The sequence below is a fragment of the Manis pentadactyla genome, chromosome 3 (genome assembly GCF_030020395.1).
Source record: "Manis pentadactyla isolate mManPen7 chromosome 3, mManPen7.hap1, whole genome shotgun sequence".
NCBI lineage: Eukaryota > Metazoa > Chordata > Mammalia > Pholidota > Manidae > Manis > Manis pentadactyla.
In genome coordinates, this window is record NC_080021.1 from 89,083,733 (window position 1) to 89,102,611 (window position 18,879).

Genomic DNA, 18,879 nt, shown 5'->3' on the forward strand with positions numbered 1-18,879 from the left:
TGGAGCAGATCCTAAAAGGAATCAACCCTTGCTCATATCTTCATTTTGTACTTACTGCCTCCACAACAGTGAGGTACGTTTCTGTTACTCAAACCACCAAGTTTGTGGTACTATATTATGGCAGCCCTAGCAAACTAATATATCTACGATATAAAGATGAGCAACAGAGAAAGGTCTGCCTTTAAGAAAATGATGGCCCAATGGGGAGAAAAATTCAACAAATAATAATAAAAAAATTTAGTAATGCCTCTCAAGGAGCAGACTTCTGACCTCAGGAACTGTTGCTCCAGTAGGAGGAGGTTCCCCACACCAGGCAAGTTCACTATGAATTTGATGAGACCAAGACAAGAGCAAGTTGCCGGGGGTGGGGGGGGGTGGGGGGGGTGGGGGGGGTGGGGGGGTGTTAAAAGCAGTTCATACCACATTTATTCTCACAGCAGTTACCCAGCTATGTACAATCACTAAGGAAGCCCAGTCTCTCATGGCTCTGGCACTGCTCCCTCCTGCTCCCCAGCACAGGCTTAATCCTCTACTAACACCAGGTCTCCACGGCTTCCCTCCACCAGCCTCCATTCTCTCCTGGTTCTCCCTCTAGGCCTCCCTTCTTCACTCTTTCCTGTTCTGTTCTCCCAGCTTCCCCACCCCTAGCACCAGGAGGAACCCTGTGGGTGGGCCTGACCAATTAGTATCAGAAACTGAGGAGAGAAAAGAATAGGTGTTTCCTCTCCACCCCAACCCTGGATCAGTACTCCTGTGACCGACCAGCCACTCTGTTCCCACTTAACATCTTGCTGCAAGCAGGGTCTTTCAGGTGTACAGAGGGCGATATTAAAGCCGGACAAGGAATCCTGGCATGGATTTCCATTTTCTCTACAATAACAAAGATTCCAAAAAAAATGTTTTACAGGGTATTTCAGGAAAAAATTAAACACTATTTTCTTTTTATTTCATATTTTCATTTTGTTTGGTAAATACACCTTTATAAAAAAATTCTGCCTTATAAGGAAACTGATGTGGGGGAGGAAGAAATTTCCTCTACCACTCAAGGTTCTTCTAGCTGATCTAAGAGCCAAATTAACATGAGACAGATTAACAGGAGGACAAAAAAGAGGTTTAATTACATATGTTCATGGAAACCACACACATGGGTTCCAAAGATATGAGGGAGAATGACGTAATCTATCACCCTGAACCAAGGAGAAGGGTGCAGGAGTCTTGAGACTCCAAAGGAAAAGGGAAATAATTCACAGGAATATGAAAAGAGTAAATGTTTGGTAAACATGTTTGATGGGTCACACAGAAACAAAGGGGAGGAAGGGCACAGAGAGTAATTTTAATAGACTTAGCCACATCTCTCCCCGCCACCATATCTAGTTTATTATAATATAGTTATCTGAGGTGATAGCCTCTTATGTAAATTCTTCTTATGCAGCTGGGCAGTGGGAGGTCAAAGTTTCTTTCTAAGTCTTTTGGGCCTTGATAGTTTTCTGCTCAAACTAATCTACATGTCACAATGGCACATCTTGGGGCAGCTTGCCCTTGGTCCCTACTGAGGCAGGTGTTAGTGGGACACAAGCAGATACAGCTCAAGGCCCCGGTAAGCTGCAGTCAGGAGGGAACTAGGGTTAAGGCTTCGCAATAAACAAGAAGCCACATCCTGGACAACTGGAAAATTCAGCCTGAGGAAAAACGGAGTTTTCCGATCTCATCTCAGCAACAACTCCCAGCAGACTGTGTAGACTTACTCCTTTCAAGAAGTTTACAAACCCTTAGACACTCCCACTCTAGCAGCAACCTCCCTTAGAGACCCTCCTGATTAGTGGAACTTTTTTTCCTTCCACTCGTTCACTCCTCATTAGAAGTTTTGCTGGTTGCTCCATATTCCTGTCAGTTGGCTCAACTCTTTGGGGCTTCATTCATCATCACCCTCAAGACACAGTGCCAGGAAGAACAGTAACATCTCCACTAGTAACACTACAATCACTACCTATAAACATTCCAGCCTCTTAATTACAAGTTTTTATCTTCTACTTTCTCCCCTGGACAATTTGGCAAGATCCTGTTAGCAGCATTCATTTGCTCACTTCTCTCACTCCTTCCCATCTCCTCCCTTTCCTCCCCTTCCCAGCCTTCTCTGACTCTCAGTGCCCTAGAAATGAGGAAATAAAAACACAGAGACACCTTTTTTTGCACACTTTGCAAAAGTATGTTCCCTTACATCTGCTTCCCAGCTCTTATAAAAATATTACTCCTGCACCCTAAAAATTTTGTTAATAAATTTTTGTGGAGTAAATTGCAGAACTTCCAGAATCTCCTGCCTGGCCTTAGTCCATTTACTTATCAATACGTGTTTACTGCTGCAGCCTCCCACAGCCTGCAGGGCAAGGGGTGGAGAGATAACAGCCATTCTCTCCTCCCCTCTATTCCTGGTACATAATTGGTCTGGTGCCTGTCAGTCACCAAGGACCTGCCAATAGAGTTTCTCTCAAGAAGGAGCGGGCAGGAAGTAGAAAGAGTTCGAGGCGGTGAGAGCGCAGCACAAGCAGCAGCTGGAGGAGGTGTATTTCTCCAACCTATCCTTTCCCTTGACTTTTTTCATTTTCAACGGGTTTCACAGGGGATTCATCCTAGGCAGGGAACACCCTTCCAACCAGTTACATCTGGCATGAGTCAATAGGATCTGGTGGAACCCAAAATCTGTCTTCTTAAGTGTGATGTCTGGGCAGGCTGCCCCTATAGAAACACCTCTGTGGATGGTGAGGAGACACCCGGGGAACCCCCTGTGGAGGGTGGGGCTACACTTGGGAACACCCCAGTGGATGGTGGGATTTCACCAAGGGATTCCCAGTGGGGGTATAGGGTAAAGTGCCTCCTAGAGGAGTGGGCCTCTCCCCAGAATTGGGGAAGGGTGGAGACACCAGTATGCAGTATGTAGAGCTCCAGCAGGTGTTATGGAAGTTGGGCATGAAAAATATCATCTACAATATGGACCCTCAGGACCCAGATGAGTTGTTCTCCATGCGGAGGAGAAATCTTGTGCTCTATACACCTCCCCCATCTCTCTTTGGGTCCCCTAGTGGCTACTCTTGCCCCCTACATAGGGGAACCCATAAGTGCAATTACTTGTACTATAGAGAGCTGGGGGAGGTTGAAATAGTAAGAGCATGGAAGGAAATATGGTCTGCAACTGAAAGAAGAGTTTCAAAGGGCCCCATGAAGATCTCAGGATCTAGATATGGGTTGATCTGATAAAGGCAAAGCCATGAAAGAAAAACTTGATCGACAGGCCAAGAGTCTTGCTAGAGCTGTCTTAGATCTGGAGAGCAGCAGTTCCAGCCAATGAGGTCCAACACATGGAAACTGGAGGCAAAGCCCCATGTCTGGCCCATGTGTCTGCAGGACTTCCTGGGGGGAGGACATGCAGAACCCACCTGGACCCTTGCCAGATGATGATCAGGTATTAAGGTTTGATTGAGGGGAGGGTCAAGTGACCCACCTTGGTGGGGACAGGACCACTTTCAGCATGCACCCTACCTGCACTGTCCCGTCACAGAACCACCCTCGGCACACACCCTACCTGCACTGTCTCATCACAGGAACCCTTTTGGCATGCATCCTACCTATACTGTCCTATCACAGGACCACCCTCTTGCATGCATCCTACCTAATGGACAGGATTTGCCTATGCTATTGTCATTAAAACATGTATCTTAACACCCTTAAGGTTTTCTTCTACAGTCCTTGTGAACTGGACCTGCCTCCTGGCTACAGCTACTGCTCGCTGAGCTTTCACGGAGCTCCCTACTGGTTCAGCTCCTGGCTTCCTATGGAATGAGTGAGCTATGAACTTAATCTGAGAAGGACTTTGAACCCAGCTGGATCTTCAAGCTTGAGGACTGTCATGGTTTTATTGCTACCTGTATTTCTGTTGTTATTGTACATTATTAGTCTGGTTGCAGTACTCCAGTTTTCTCACACAGGAGCCACTGCAGAAGATTGGGGGTGCATAGATTGTAAGGTGAGAATTCTGGAGGGGTGGGTTGTGGGATAAATTGCAGAATTTGCAGAATCTACTGCCTGGTCTTAGTCCATTTACACATCAATAGGTGTTTACTGCTGCGGCCTCTGGGGCAAGGAGTGGAGAGGTAGGGCCATTCTCTCCTCCCCACCACTGCTGGTCTGACATCTGCCAATCACCAAGGACCTGCCAATGGAGTTTTTCCCAGAAGGGGTGGGTGTAAAATAGACAGTGTGGGGGTTGGGGCAGAGAGTGAGCAGCAGCCTGAGGAGATAGACAGGGCAGGGCCTAGCTAGTGAATTCCAGCAAACTGTGAGCAATAAAACTGGAAAGTAACTTGACTTATTTTGGTTTCATTGGTTTCATAGGGGATTTGCTGGGGGCTGGAAACACCCTTCCCCCTGGAGCTATAGCCTGTTTTAAGCAAATACTTTGTAAGTTACTGTTTTGAAAATGAACCAGTTCTGAGAAATGCCTTGAGTCCCTTTTTCTATCAGTTTCTATTTGTAAGCTTTTGTTAAAATATTAACAATACTTTCTTTCCTTAAGAAGCTGCTTGTACTGTAAATAAAGTAATGATATACTAATAAGAAGCTCTTTCAGCCTTTCAGAATAGACTGATCATTTTAGAGTCAAAAGTACAGCAGAGTGAGTCAGATATGTACCAGCACGGGGAAATCATCCCAAATATCCTTTGGTAATTAAATACAAGGTAGCAGCTTGTTTAATATTTCTTTTTCTGTACAAGTTGAATTTAACAACACTTACTTAAAATCCCCAAAAAAAGAAATAAGCCACATCTGTAAAAGAAAATACTATTTTCTCCATATAATATATTATGACAGTTTAGGAACTGGAATTAAATAGATCTTTGAAATTACAGCATTTGGCACTAATAAGAGAAGTTAAACTGTGTAGTTCCAACATAAGATTATGGTATTACAAAAAGATGTGTGCCAATTTATTTTATAATACAGCATTTTATGAATTCTTTTAAATTGGGTGTAGAGAAAACAGAGATTATGGCCAGGATCCTTGCTGGTTTAATATCTCCCACTGTATACATAAGGAGCCTGCTTTGCATATTTATGGGCAGCAAGATGTTTACAAGCATCAGAGCTACTGGTCAGTCATGGGAGTTACCAGCCTAGAGAAGTGGAGAGAAGACACCCATTCTCTCCTCTCTTCTGTTCTGGTATGTAATTAGTCAGGCAACTGTTAGTCACCACAGAGACCTGCCCACAGAGTTCCTCCTGGTGCTAGGAGTGGGGAAGTGAGGAACAGGACAGAGTTGGAAGAGCAGAGAGCTGAGGAGGAGGGCAGTAGAAGCGGAGGAGGGAAACCTAGAAGGAGAGCCAGGAGAAACTGAAGCCTACTGCCATGAGAATAAATATGGTATGGACTCCTTTTAAGCCCCGCAATTTGCTCTAGTCTTTATTTGGTCTCACCAAATTCACAGTAAACTTGCCTGGAGCAGGGAATTCTCTCCTCCCAGAGCAACAGTGGGGAAATTTTATTTTTCATTTGTATAAAAAGAGCCTTCTTAAATATTGGTGAAATAATAAGATAGCTTAAAGGGTTTATGTAGTCCCATTCACAGAAAGTTTTCCCACTCTGAGAACTTTGAGTACACTCTAACACAGCTCTTGCCATAATCAGACATAATAGCAATTGCTGCCATCAAATAAGTACCTAGTAAGTGTAAGCCTTTGAACTGAGGCTTTTTCTTATTTGTAAGCCCACAATAACCCAATGAGACACACATTCTTCTACCCATTTTCCAGATGCAGAATCTGAGGCTTCAGGTGTTTAGTTTCATTCACAAGATCATATAGTCAGGGCATAGTTAGGGCACCACAAGTCAGACAAGATCCCTGACATCTCAAGACCCCACTTTCCCTACCCACCCACAGGGTAAATGGATGTGGCAGCAAAGCTAGTGACCTCCCTGATAGCCACTCCTCACCTTCCTCACTAACAAAACCCCAATTTTATTTACACATTTAAGAATCCTTAAATTCCCTGAATTCATTTTAGTGAAGGTGACCCTATATGTAACAGGTTCTGGCCAAAGGTAGAAGTCCTGGGGAGAGAATTATTTCCCAGAATAAAAGTTGACTTGGAGAAAATCCTCAGAGCCTATGCTCTTGAGAATTGGGCTGGAAGAATTCAGCTTCTATCTCATGATCACAAGAAGAACAAACCTCACATAAAGGCTGCAGAGTAAGGGTGTGGCCCCTGGAATTCTTGTTGCAAGAGATAGGTTCAAACCCATTTCTTTATATACTCTAATAGAAATTTCCTACTGTTTATAACTGAAAGCCTTCCATAACTAATTCACCAAGTAAGAACTTCATTGCCAGTAGTAAGTAGTAATATAGTCCTTATACCACAGGTCATAGCTTTATTTCCCAAGTCAGATTTTGGTTAAACCCTATGAGCCTGGGCTAACCTACTATGTTCTGTTGATAACAGTGAACCCAAGAAGGATACACACAAAATTTCAGTAGTTACCTATGGGAGACAGGAAAAATTGGGTAGATAGTGATAGACTGCTCTCAAAAAATACTTTTTTACATTGTTTTGATGTTTTTTAACCATGAAAATAGAGTTTCCCCAAACTATATAAATAACTTTTTTAATAACACAGCAAATAAATCAAAGGAAGACATAATAGCTTTATAATGTTTCTCAAGAAATCAACAAAACATTACCTTCCTTGGATTTAGGGGATAATTCAAGGCATTTTTCTATAAGAGTCTTCTTTTCAGCTGTTGATGACTGCAAGCAGATAATAATAATGTAGTAATTTATGCAACAAGACTAAAAGCCAGTAATATTTTATAAAATATTCAAAACCTTAAACTACAACTTCCTTAACATATTCCTGTTTTCCTTTATTTGAATTTACCAATAAGCATGCCAAAGAACATATTTTTCATATACTTATAAATGTATCTTCTATATTTCTAGAATCCAGTTACCTAACCTTTAGAATTTACAATAATATCCCTCCATTTTTAAGTATTTCAGAGTTACCACATATACAAAAATTAACCAGAATATCTAATTGACAAAAGCTGACACAATTTAAACATTTGATAAATATACTTCTTGTGAAGAGTAGGATGCTCAACAGTTTCATGTTCTAGGAACATTCCCAGTATGTATCCTTCATTTACAAACAAAGAAGTAAAATTATTCTGAATGACATAAAGAAGTGAGTATTAACTTGCCACAATTATTAAAGGAATTCAAGAATGAGGGCAAAAAAGTAATGCATCATTACAGTGTCTGAAAGAAAATAAGGAAGACAATTTCAGAGAAATATTACAATGGCCTGAACAAGCAGGAGTCTAGGATTTATTCTCTGGCATTCAGGAAACAATTTTACAACTACTTTACCAGAATCTCAGAAGCGTCCTGAAATCCTTCTCCACACCTGAGCCATGCTTCAGAGAGGGAAGCAGCTGTTCCCACTGTCCTGAGACCTACTCTTCTGAACTGCAATGGATTCTCTCCTGGAAAGGATGGGTATTCTATATTCCAATTTCTTTTTCTCTGTAGAGATGGTTTTAAAACAAAACAAAAATAAAATCAATTTTATTAAAAAGATATTAAGCTGACAGTCTATAATGTGGATGCCCAGGAAAGATAATGATAAAGGCGTAGTTTTTTTAATGTCTCTGAATCCCCATGTACAGAAAGACTAACAATATATCAAAACTAAAATCACATAGACAACACTTACAACTAGTCAACAAACACCAAAATACAAATGTGTGAGAACAATCATCCCTCAAAAGTCCTGCATGGTATCATATCTGAGACAAAAGCGGCTGAGAGAGGCAAGGGAACAAAGGAGGCCCTAAGTACATAGTGTTCTGGTTTTTACTAGGAAGTGAAGAGGTGATCTGAACATGGCACTTCATTGCGTGAGGGTGGGGGGCTCGATCCAAGAAGCTCCACAGGATCGAGGCAGCTTAGGACACACAGTCACCCAAAACTACTCTTCAAGAGAGAGCACCACACTGAAGAGAAACTGCGTGGCAGCACAGAAATGACAGAGAAAAGAAAAGGTACAGTTTGGGGGGTGAGGGAAGAGCAGAGACAGGAAATATCAACATAACAACAAAAGGCCATATTTTTGCAAACAAGGAAACAACATGTTATAAAAGCAAACTGAATCCTGCCTCCTTTAAAAACTCAGAAAAATAATATAAAAATAAGCAGGCAAGAGCCACCATGGTGGTGTGAGCAGCGCAGCAGAAATTTCCTCCCAAAACCATATATATTTCTGAAAATACAACAAATAGAGCTATTCCTAAAAGAGAGACCAGAAGATACAGCACAAAAGCCAGGCTACATCTACATCTGCAAGAACTCAGCACCCCACCCCACGAAGGGGGTAAGATACAAGCCACAGCGGGACCTGAGTGCACCACGAACCCAGCTCCCCAGTGGAAGAAAAGGAGTCGGGGCGGGGAGGCAGAGGGAGCCCAGGACTGCTAAATACCCAGCCCTAGTCATCCGAACCGGAACCACAGACAAACAGTCCGTTGTGTGCTGGATATCAGGGAAACGGAAAAGCAAAACCTGCCAGAGGGTCCCCGCAGCCAGCGCCTGTGGGACAAAAAAGAAGCGAGTGCCTTTTGAAAGTCTTAAAGGGACAGAGGCCACACAGCTGGATGGAAATCTCCAGGCACACTCAGCTCAGGAGCTGGGAATCCCAGGGAACTCCAGGCGGCCTAACCCCAAGGCGACAGCGCCGCTCCAAAGCCCCTCATGGTGATAAACAGCCTCCCAGTCCATTCCTCCTACGGCATGGCCCCACCATAGCAGGGGAGCAGCCTGAGAGCAGCTCCACCCACAGCAACAGCACAAAGCCTCCTTCACAGCCACCAGGATTGGACTCAGAGGCCCTGTAGGCCCGCAGATGCCCAATATAAGCTGCTAGGGGTTGCCGTTCTCACAGGAGAGGAAGGCGACCACCAAGAAAGAAGGGACTTTGTTCTCCCAGCTGACGCATGCACTAACTGCCCTCGACTACCTCTATCCCCATGAAAAGGCAGAAAAATTTGACTCACACAAAAACAACAAAGACAACCCCAAGAAGGAACCTGAGGAGATAGATTTAACCAATCTTCTGAAAAAAGAATTCAAAATAAAGGTCATAACCATGCAGATGGAGCTGCACAGAAAAATGCAAGAGCTAACGGATAAAGTTGGGAGGAAGAATACAAAAATAAAACAATCTCTGGAAGGACATAAGAGCAGAATGGATGATGTCAAAGAGGCCATTAATGAAATAGAAACCAGAGAAGAACACAGAGAAGCTGAGGCAGAGAGAGATAAAAGGACCTCCAGGAATGAAAGAATATTAAGACAACTGTGTGACCAATCCAACACAAAGAATATCCACATTATAGGGGTACCAGAAGAAGAAGACAGAGAAAAAGGGACAGAAAGTGTCTTTGAAGAAATAATTCCTGAACACTTCCCCAAACTCAGGGAGGAAAGTCTCTCAGACCACAGAAGCCTACAGAACTCCCAACAGGAGTGACCCAAATAGGACAACACAAACACACATAATAATTAAAATGACAAAGATCAAGGACAAAGACAGAGTATTAAAGGCAGCCAAAGGAGAAAAAAAGGTCAACTACAAAGGAAAACCCATCAGGCTATCAACAGACTTATCAACAGAAACCTTACAGGCCAGAAGACAAGAGCATGATATATTTAATGCAATGAAACAGAAGGGCCTTAAACCAAGAATACTGAATCCAGCATAATTATCATTTAAATATGAAGGAGGGATTAAACAATTCCCAGACAAGCAAAAGTTGAGGGAATTTGCCTCCCACAAACCACCTCTACAGTGTATCTTAGAGGGACTGCTCTACATGGAAGCACTCCTAAGGATAAATAGATGTCAACAGAGATAATGAAATCACAGCGAAGAAAGCAGACCAACCAAATACCAACTAAAGGCAAAGAATAAAATTAACCACTCACAAAATCAGTAAAACAAAACACAAAAGAGCACAGAATAAAACACCTAACATACAAAGAATGGACGAGTAAGAATAAGAATGGAGAGAAATAAAGAAACATCAGACTGTGTTTACGGTAGCTCAATAAGCAAGGTGAGTTAGACAGTTAGATAGTAAAGAACCTAACCTTGAACCTTTGGTAACCATGAACCTAAAGCCTGCAATGGCAATAAGTACATATCTTTCAATAATCACCCTAAATATAAATGGTCTGAATGCACCACTCAAAAGACACAGAGTAATAGAATGGATAAAAAAACAAGACCCATCTATATACTGCTCACAAGAGACGAACCTCAAACCCAAAGACATACACAGACTAAAAGTCAAGGGATGGAAAAAGATATTTCACACAAACAACAGGGAGAAAAAAGCAGGTGTTGCAGTACTAGTATCAGACAAAATAGATATCAAAGCAAAGAAAGTAACAAGAGATAAAGGACACTATATAATGATAATGGGGTCAGTCCAACAAGAGGATATAACCTTTAAGAATACATATGCACGCAATACAGGAGCACCAACATATGTGAAACAAATACTAACAAAATTAAAGAAGGAAATAGAATGCAATACATTCATTTTAGGAGACTTAAACTCACCATTCGCTCCAAACGACAGGTCCACCAGACAGAAAATAAGTAAGGACACAGAGGCACTGTACAACACACTAGAACAGATGGACCTAACAGACATCTACAGAACCCTACACCCAAAATCAGCAGGATACACATTCTTCTCAAGTGCACATGGAACATTCTCCAGAATAGACCACATACTAGGCCACAAAAAGAGCCTCAGTAAAATCAAAAAGATTGAAATTCTACCACCCAACTTCTCAGACCACAAAGGTATAAAACTAGAAATATATTGTACAAAGAAAGCAAAAAGGATCACAAACATATGAAGGCTTAAAAACATGCTCCTAAATAATCAATGGATCAATGAACAAATTAAAATAGAGATCAAGCAATATTTGGAAACAAATGACAACAACAACACAAAGCCCCAACTTCTGTGGGATGCAGCGAAAGCAGTCTTAAGAGGAAAGTATATAGCAATTCAGGCACACTTAAAGAAGGAAGAACAATCCCAAATGAATAGTCTAACATCACAATTATCGAAACTGGAAAAAGAAGAACAAATGAGGCCTACAGTCAGCAGAAGGAGGGACATAATAAGGATAAGACAAGAAATAAACAAAATTGAGAAGAATAAAACAATAGAAAAAATCAATGAAACCAAGAGCTAGTTCTTTGAGAAAATAAACAAAATAGATAAGCCTCTAGCCAAACTAATTAAGAGAAAAAGAGAACCAGCACAAATCAACAGAATCAGAAATGAGAATGGAAAAATCAAGACAGACTCCACAGAAATACAAAGAATTATTAAAGACTACTATGAAAACCTATATGCTAACAAGCTGGAAAACCTAGAAGAAATAGACAAATTCCTGGAAAAATACAACCTTCAAAGACAGACCAAGGAAGAAACACAAAATCTAAACAAACCAATTACGAGCAAAGAAATTAAAACGGTAATCAAAAAACTACCCAAGAACAAAACCCCCGGGCCAGATGGATTTACCTCGGAATTTTATCAGACACACAGAGAAGACATAATACCCATTCTCCTTAAAGTTTTCCAAAAAATAGAAGAGGACGGAATACTCCCAAACTCAATCTATGAAGCCAACATCACCCTAATACCAAAACCAGGCAAAGACCCCACCAAAAAAGAAAATTAAAGACCAATATCCCTGATGAATGTAGATGCAAAAATACTCAATAAAATATCAGCAAACCGAATTCAAAAATATATCAAAAGGATCATACACCATGACCAAGTGGGATTCATCCCAGGGATGCAAGGATGGTACAACATTCGAAAATCCATCAACATCATCCACCACATCAACAAAAAGAAAGACAAAAACCACATGATCATCTCCATAGATGCTGAAAAAGCATATGACAAAGTTCAACATCCATTCATGATAAAAACTCTCAGCAAAATGGGAATAGAGGGCAAGAACCTCAACATAATAAAGGCCATCTATGATAAACCCACAGCCAACATCATACTGAACAGCAAGAAGCTGAAAGCTTTCCTCTGAGATTGGGAACAAGACAGGGATGCCCATTCTCCCCACTGTTATTCAACATAGTACTGGAGGTCCTAGCCACGGCAATTAGACAAAACAAAGAAATACAAGGACTCCAGATTGGTAAAGAAGAAGTTAAACTGTCACTATCTGCAGATGACATGATATTGTACATAAAAAACCCTAAAGACTCCACTCCAAAACTACTAGAACTCATAAAAGAATACAGCAAAGTTGCAGGATACAAAATTAACACACAGAAATCTGTGTCTTTCCTATACACTAACAGTGAACCAATAGAAAGAGAAATCAGGAAAACAACTCCATTCACAATTGCATCAAAAAGAATAAAATACCTAGGAATAAACCTAACCAAAGAAGTGAAAGACCTATACCCTGAAAACTATAAGAGAAGTTAAAGAGGATAGTAACAAATGGAAACTCATCCCATGCTCTTGGCTAGGAAGAATTAATATCGTCAAAATGGCCATCCTGCCCAAAGCAATATACAGATTTGATGCAATCCTTATCAAATTACCAGCAACATTCTTCAACGAACTGGAACAAATAGTTCAAAAATTCATATGGAAACACCAAAGACCCCGAATAGCCAAAGCAATCCTGAGAAAGAAGAATAAAGTGGCAGGGATCTCACTCCCCAAATTCAAGCTCTACTACAAAGCCATAGTAATCAAGACAATTTGGTACTGGCACAAGAACAGAGCCACAGACCAGTGGAACAGATTAGACACTCCAGACATTAACCCAAACATATATGGTCAATTAATATTTGATAAAGGAGCCATGGACATACAATGGCAAAATGACAGTCTCTTCAACAGATGGTGCTGGCAAAACTGGACAGCTACATGTAAGAGAATGAAACTGGACCATTCTCTAACCCCATACACAAAAGTAAATTCGAAATGGATCAAACACCTGAATGTAAGTCATGAAACCATAAAACTCTTAGAAAAAAAGTAGGCAAAAATCTCTTAGACATAAACATGAGTGATCTCTTCTTGAACATATCTCCCCAGGCAAGGGAAACAAAAGCAAAAATGAACAAGTGGGACTATATTAAGCTGAAAAGCTTCTGTACAGCAAAAGACACCATCAATAGAACAAAAAGGTACCCTACAGTATGGGAGAATATATTTGTAAATGACAGATCCGATAAAGGCTTGACATCCAAAGTATATAAAGAGCTCACCCACCCCAACAAACAAAAAACAAATAATCCAATTAAAAAATGGGCAGAGGAACTGAACAGTTCTCCCAAGAAGAAATTCAGATGGCCAACAGACACATGAAAAGATGCTCCACATCGCCAATTATCAGAGAAATGCAAATTAAAACCACAATGAGATATCACCTCACACTAGTAAGAAAGGCTACCATCGAAAAGACAAACAACAAATGTTGGCGAGGTTGTGGAGAAAGAGGAACCCTCCTACACTGCTGGTGGGAATGTAAATTAGTTCAACAATTATGAAAAGCAGTATGGAGGTTCCTCAAAATGCTCAAAATAGACTTACCATTTGACCCAGGAATTCCACTTCTAGGAATTTACCCTAAGAATGCAGCACTCCAGTTTGAAAAAGACAGATGCACACCTATGTTTATCGCAGCACTATTTACAATAGCCAAGAATTGGAAGCAACCTAAGTGTCCATCAGTAGATGAATGGATAAAGAAGATGTGGTACTTATACACAATGGAGTATTATTCAGCCATAAGAAGAAAACAAGTCCTACAATTTGCAACAACATGAATGGAACTAGAGGGTATTATGCTCAGTGAAATAAGCCAAGCGGAGAAAGAGAAATACCAAATGATTTCACTCATCTGTGGAGTGTAAGAACAAAGGAAAAACTGAAGGAACAGAACAGCAGTAGAATCACAGAACCCAAGAAAGGACTAACAGTTACCAAAGGGAAAGGGACTGGGGAGGATGGGTGGGAAGGGAGGGAGAAGAGGTGGAAAGAAGAAAGGGGGACTTATGATTAGCATGTATAATGTGGGGGGGGCACAGGGAGGGCTGTGCAACACAGAGAAGACAAGTAGTGATTTCACAGCATCACACTATGCTGATGGACAGTGACTAGTGGGGTATGTGAGGGGGACTTGGTGAAGGGGGGAGTCTAGTAAACATAATGTTCCTCATGTAATTGCAGATTAATGACCAAAATAAAATAAAATAAACTCAACGGAGGAACAACCTAAGACAGGCGCAGTCGCAGGGGGGCCATCAGGTGAGAAATTGGGGATCAACAGAGGTGAAGCTTAGAACCTCACCCCGTTTTGAGAGAAATCTTCTGCATCCATGGATGTTTTGTTGCCCTTGTCTAGCTTGGATTAATACTTAGTCTATAGGCACAGACCGATCATCTACATTTGCCCTCTTACAGCACTAAATTATGTTTTCTACCTTTATCTTGCATCTACCTACCACTTCAGCATTTTATTAAAAAATAATAATAATAAGGGAGAAATCTGGGATTCACATATAAATCAAGTATAAAAATCAAGTGAATAATCATATCTGACCTGATTGCTTACAGTTTATGATGCATGATCAAAACCGAAAGTTTCTGTGGTATGACTGCCCTTGCACTGTTCACCAAGTAAGAACTTGTTCACCATGTAAGAACTTGTTCATTATGCTTCAGAAGATTGGAGACTGTTGAGAATTAGGCTTGGGGTTGATTAATGATTGTGCATTGAGTCCCCTGTACAGAATTTTATTGTTGTTAACAACCATTTGATCAATAAATATGAGAGAAGCCCTCTCAAAAAAAAAAAAAGCAAAGTCTGGAGCTGACTACCTGGGCATAAATCCTGGCTCCTTCACTTAATTGCTGGGTGACCTTGGGCAAATTAACCTCTCTACTTTGTATCAGCTTCCTCATCCATAAAATGAGACTAATAATAGTACCTACCTCAAAGGATAGCTGAAAGAATGAAATGAGTTAATTCAGATGAAGAACTTAGCACAGAGTAAGTCCAAAATAAACTATTATGTAGTCAATAAGAACTAAAATGATTATGGTTAAGCAGAGGAATAACAATATAATTAAGTTGATGCCTAAGGGAAATCATCTCAAAAGATGGACCGGAAGCATGCTACCTGGTACCACACAAACGCTCCAAGTATGAAGTATTTTGAGCCTAACCTAGGGTGATATAAATGAAAAGAAAAGTTCGAGGGGCAAAACTACTGTGGAAGCCAGCTCCTGGATGGTTCCATATGGTCACCCCTCTTGCCAACTGCACCCTCGAAAGCTGTACCAGACTGACCCAACGTGATGAATACGACAGAAGAGACGGTATGGCACTTCTCAGATTATGTTATAACCTGTTGCCCTTAGTTGCCCTCTCTCTTGCTCTTGGGAATGTCAGTTGCCATGTAGTGAACACTGCTGTATGGCAGTAGCAAGGAATGACACTTGACAACAAGAACATGGGTGAGCTTATAAGTGGCTTCTCCGGCCTGGGACCCTTTATTTGACTGCCAACTGGTGGGAGACCTTGAGCTAGAACCTCCCAGTTGAGCCATTCCCAGATTCCTGACCCACAGAAACTCCATGAGAAAATAAACATTTGTGTTGCTTCAGTTTTGAGACAACCCATTAAATAGCAACATCATTAGATAGTACAACTATTGACAAGCAAAATTAATCAGGTCTTAAAAACTGATTAAATGAAAAGGACAGAAATGAATAGTACCAAGTCAAAGACTCTAAGATTTCTAAGTAAATATATGATTTAAGGGCCTGACATTATGTTTTTGGTTGCCAAGGTATCTGTGGGTAAATTACAGTATTTCCAAAATCTCTCACCTGGTCTTACTTCATCTCCATATCAAAAGGTGTTTACAAGGGGCGGAGAGGCACCCTGGGAAGGGGAGAAATGGGAGGTAGAGCAGAGGCCAGAGAAACGGACAAAGAAACAGGTGCGCGGGAGTAATTGCAGGAGAGGGACGAATGCAGCCAGGCTTCTCATAAGCAATAAACGGGTTTCTCCCTCTTTAGTATTTCCCTCGACTGACTTTGGTTTCAGTGGTTTATTCGCCCCAGGCTGGGAACATGCTTTTGCCCCAGGGCTACAGCATCCACCTCAGAAGACATTCACATTGAATATACACACTGCCAGCTAAATGACACAGCTACTAGAAAAATAGTAAGATAAGGAATTAGGCCACTCATACCTATGAAGGTCCCTTTTCAGAAAGTCCTGGGAACCTAGAAAACCCACAGTTGGAGTGACCCTGCTTCTCCCTTCAGGTGACTTAATTCCCACTCTTATGCTCTGAATTAGCAAAATAAAGAGTAAACCCACAAAACACCTCACCCTCAGACTTTACTAAAGGTAGACCCAGGTCTGCTCGCCCTCCTCTCTACCGACAACTTCACTGTGTAGCTCTTGGGTGTGCTGTGTACCGTCCAGGACCTGTGAGTGAGAAATGTTGTTCCTCAAAGTTCCCTGATTATTTTTGCTTAAGTGTATCCTGCTATCATAATTAGAACCACCAGATCTGGTCCCGCGACAACACTGGCTCTGGTTGGGGGAAATGTTTGTGGGGGCTTGCTACAAGCAACACAGGCCCAGGCACGTGCCTCAAGCGTTCCTAGAGGAAAGCATCACTATCAATAGGCTAAGACCAATACAACACACAGAGGAACTGTGAGGGACTAGTGGGATAAGAGTGAGAAAATGACTTCCTGATACACTGAGTTTAAACTGAGCTCAAGAGAAAGGTCAAATATATATCTGAAAGTCATCTATATAACAGTGACAGCTAACATCAACATATAAGATGGCCCAGAACAAACTTGTAAAATGAGAAAAAGCACAAGGTCAGAAATCAGAACATAGCAGGAAGACAGTAAAGAGAAGTAGGCAGTTAGAAGACAGAAAGAAAATCAAGACACAATATCAGGGATGCTTCCAAACAAAAATAAAAATAAAAGCAGGTGGTAAATGTGTCAAATGCTACAGTGATCACATAAATAATTTACAATAACTTTAACAATTTCATATGTTTCTCTTTTGTTTCACATTTTAACATTTCTAAAAACATAATGTGTTTTCCAATTGATAGGTATGTTTGACTTGTTTCTTTTACTCCCTAAAATCAGTTACAAAATTGATACTCTGTCTGACAATCGACAATTACAGAGCTATGAGGCATGGTAGTGATAAGGAAGTTGAACCACTATATGTGGACTATTTTTTCAGGAAGTTTTTTGGAAAAAAGAAGACGTGTCAAGAAAAGCACTGTGCTTTTTAAAGTTTTGGCTTAGTATGACGATACCAACATATTTATTAAGCAAGGAACTTAGAAATGACTTTTAAAAGTCACTTTTAAAATGACACACGCCAGAGCAAACATAATTCCCAAAACAAAAAGGATGTACTCACGACTACAGGTACACCCATTTAAGTATCATTCATGCAGTATTTCCTACACACATACTCGGTGCCCAGACGCTGTGCAGACGGCATACACAGACAGGCAGCCGTCAGCTTCAGACTCCTCTCACTGTAGCAGAAGGAGAAAGATTCAGAAAAAGTTCAGTGTAGAAGGTGTGGCAACAGAGACATCTGGGGAAAACGCAAAACTGTCTTGGTATGTTATAAGACACAGTCAGAAAGAGACAAAAACTGCCCAGCACCAGCGAGGGTTAGTAAATCTCACGCGCTCTTTTCAGTTTCGAGTCCAGTCGCTCACTTTCGTCATTCCTACGGCGGCGACCCCTCACTTCCCCCAGGAAAGCGGCTCGGCCGTCGTCCCTCCAGACGCTCCTCGCCCTGCCCTCCCACCCGGCCTGGGACAGCCGGCGGAGGGCTCGGTTCCTACGCCTGGCAGGGACGCCGCCGGGACAGCCCGCCACGCGGGCTCTCTCCACGCCCACGGCCGGGCCCGGCGCGGTCACCGCAGGGACCCCCGCCAGCCCCGGCCAGCCCCGCGCGGGGAGGAGGGCGGACCCGGGGCTCCCTGCCCACGGCTCACCTTCAGGCCTCGAAGGCGGCCAACGCCGGGCATCTCCAGGAACCGCCTCTCCGGCTGCGCTGCCTCCTTACGGACGCACCGCCTCAGCCAGATACTACCTCTCCGACCGCCCCGGGAGCACCGCCTACTCCCGGCGCCGGAAGGCTGGCAGCCACCGAACCAACCGTGCGCGCCGCAGCGACGCCGTGGTTGGTGGGTGCTCGGGCTGGGGGCGGGGCTTCCCCGGACGCACCGCCCCCCAAGAACGGGCGCCACAGCGCGCGCTGCGATTGGAGAGAGTGTGGACGTGGGGCGGGCTCTCTAGCGCTTTGTGCCTCCTGGGCGAGGTGGGCTCGGTTGGCTGGATTTTGGAAGTTGGCTGTCGGGCGAGCAGCGGAACAGTGAGTGCGGAGAGTCCCGGAAGGGTGCTTCGCTGCTAGTCCCTCTTTCTCGCTAGGGCCCGGGTCATGCAGAGCGCCCCCTGGGCAGGCCACGTCGCTGGCCGCCTGGCTCCAGGTGCCGGAGCTGCCAGCAGGTGTCTCTCGCTGGGGTCAGCCTCCAATTGTTTTTCATATGCAGCTCACACGTGGTCTGTTTTGTCAGGCAACAACTAATCCTAAGTAAAAATAAAATGAAAACCCAAAGTAGGCTACGAATTCAGTAACCGATACTTAAAGAATGGTTGTTGCTCTTAACCGGAGTGTTA

At 42.5% G+C, this 18,879-nt stretch overlaps 1 protein-coding gene across 5 annotated transcripts in view; it reads right to left on the bottom strand.

Moving 5' to 3' along the window:
* The window catches only part of SPIDR (scaffold protein involved in DNA repair), a 453,159-nt gene extending 434,722 nt beyond the window's left edge, over positions 1–18,437 (bottom strand). For 2 of the 5 annotated variants that reach the window (XM_057498093.1, XM_057498094.1), the window contains exons 1-3: positions 18,195–18,337; positions 7,424–7,579; positions 6,733–6,799 (exon numbers count right to left, since the gene is read on the bottom strand). In XM_057498093.1, coding sequence (XP_057354076.1) covers positions 6,733–6,799; positions 7,424–7,579; positions 18,195–18,227 — 256 coding nt within the window. In that variant the 5' untranslated portion in view covers positions 18,228–18,337. The other 3 variants (XM_036925470.2, XM_036925472.2, XM_036925471.2) reach the window with 3 other exon arrangements.
* Between the last annotated feature and the right edge of the window lie 442 nt (positions 18,438–18,879).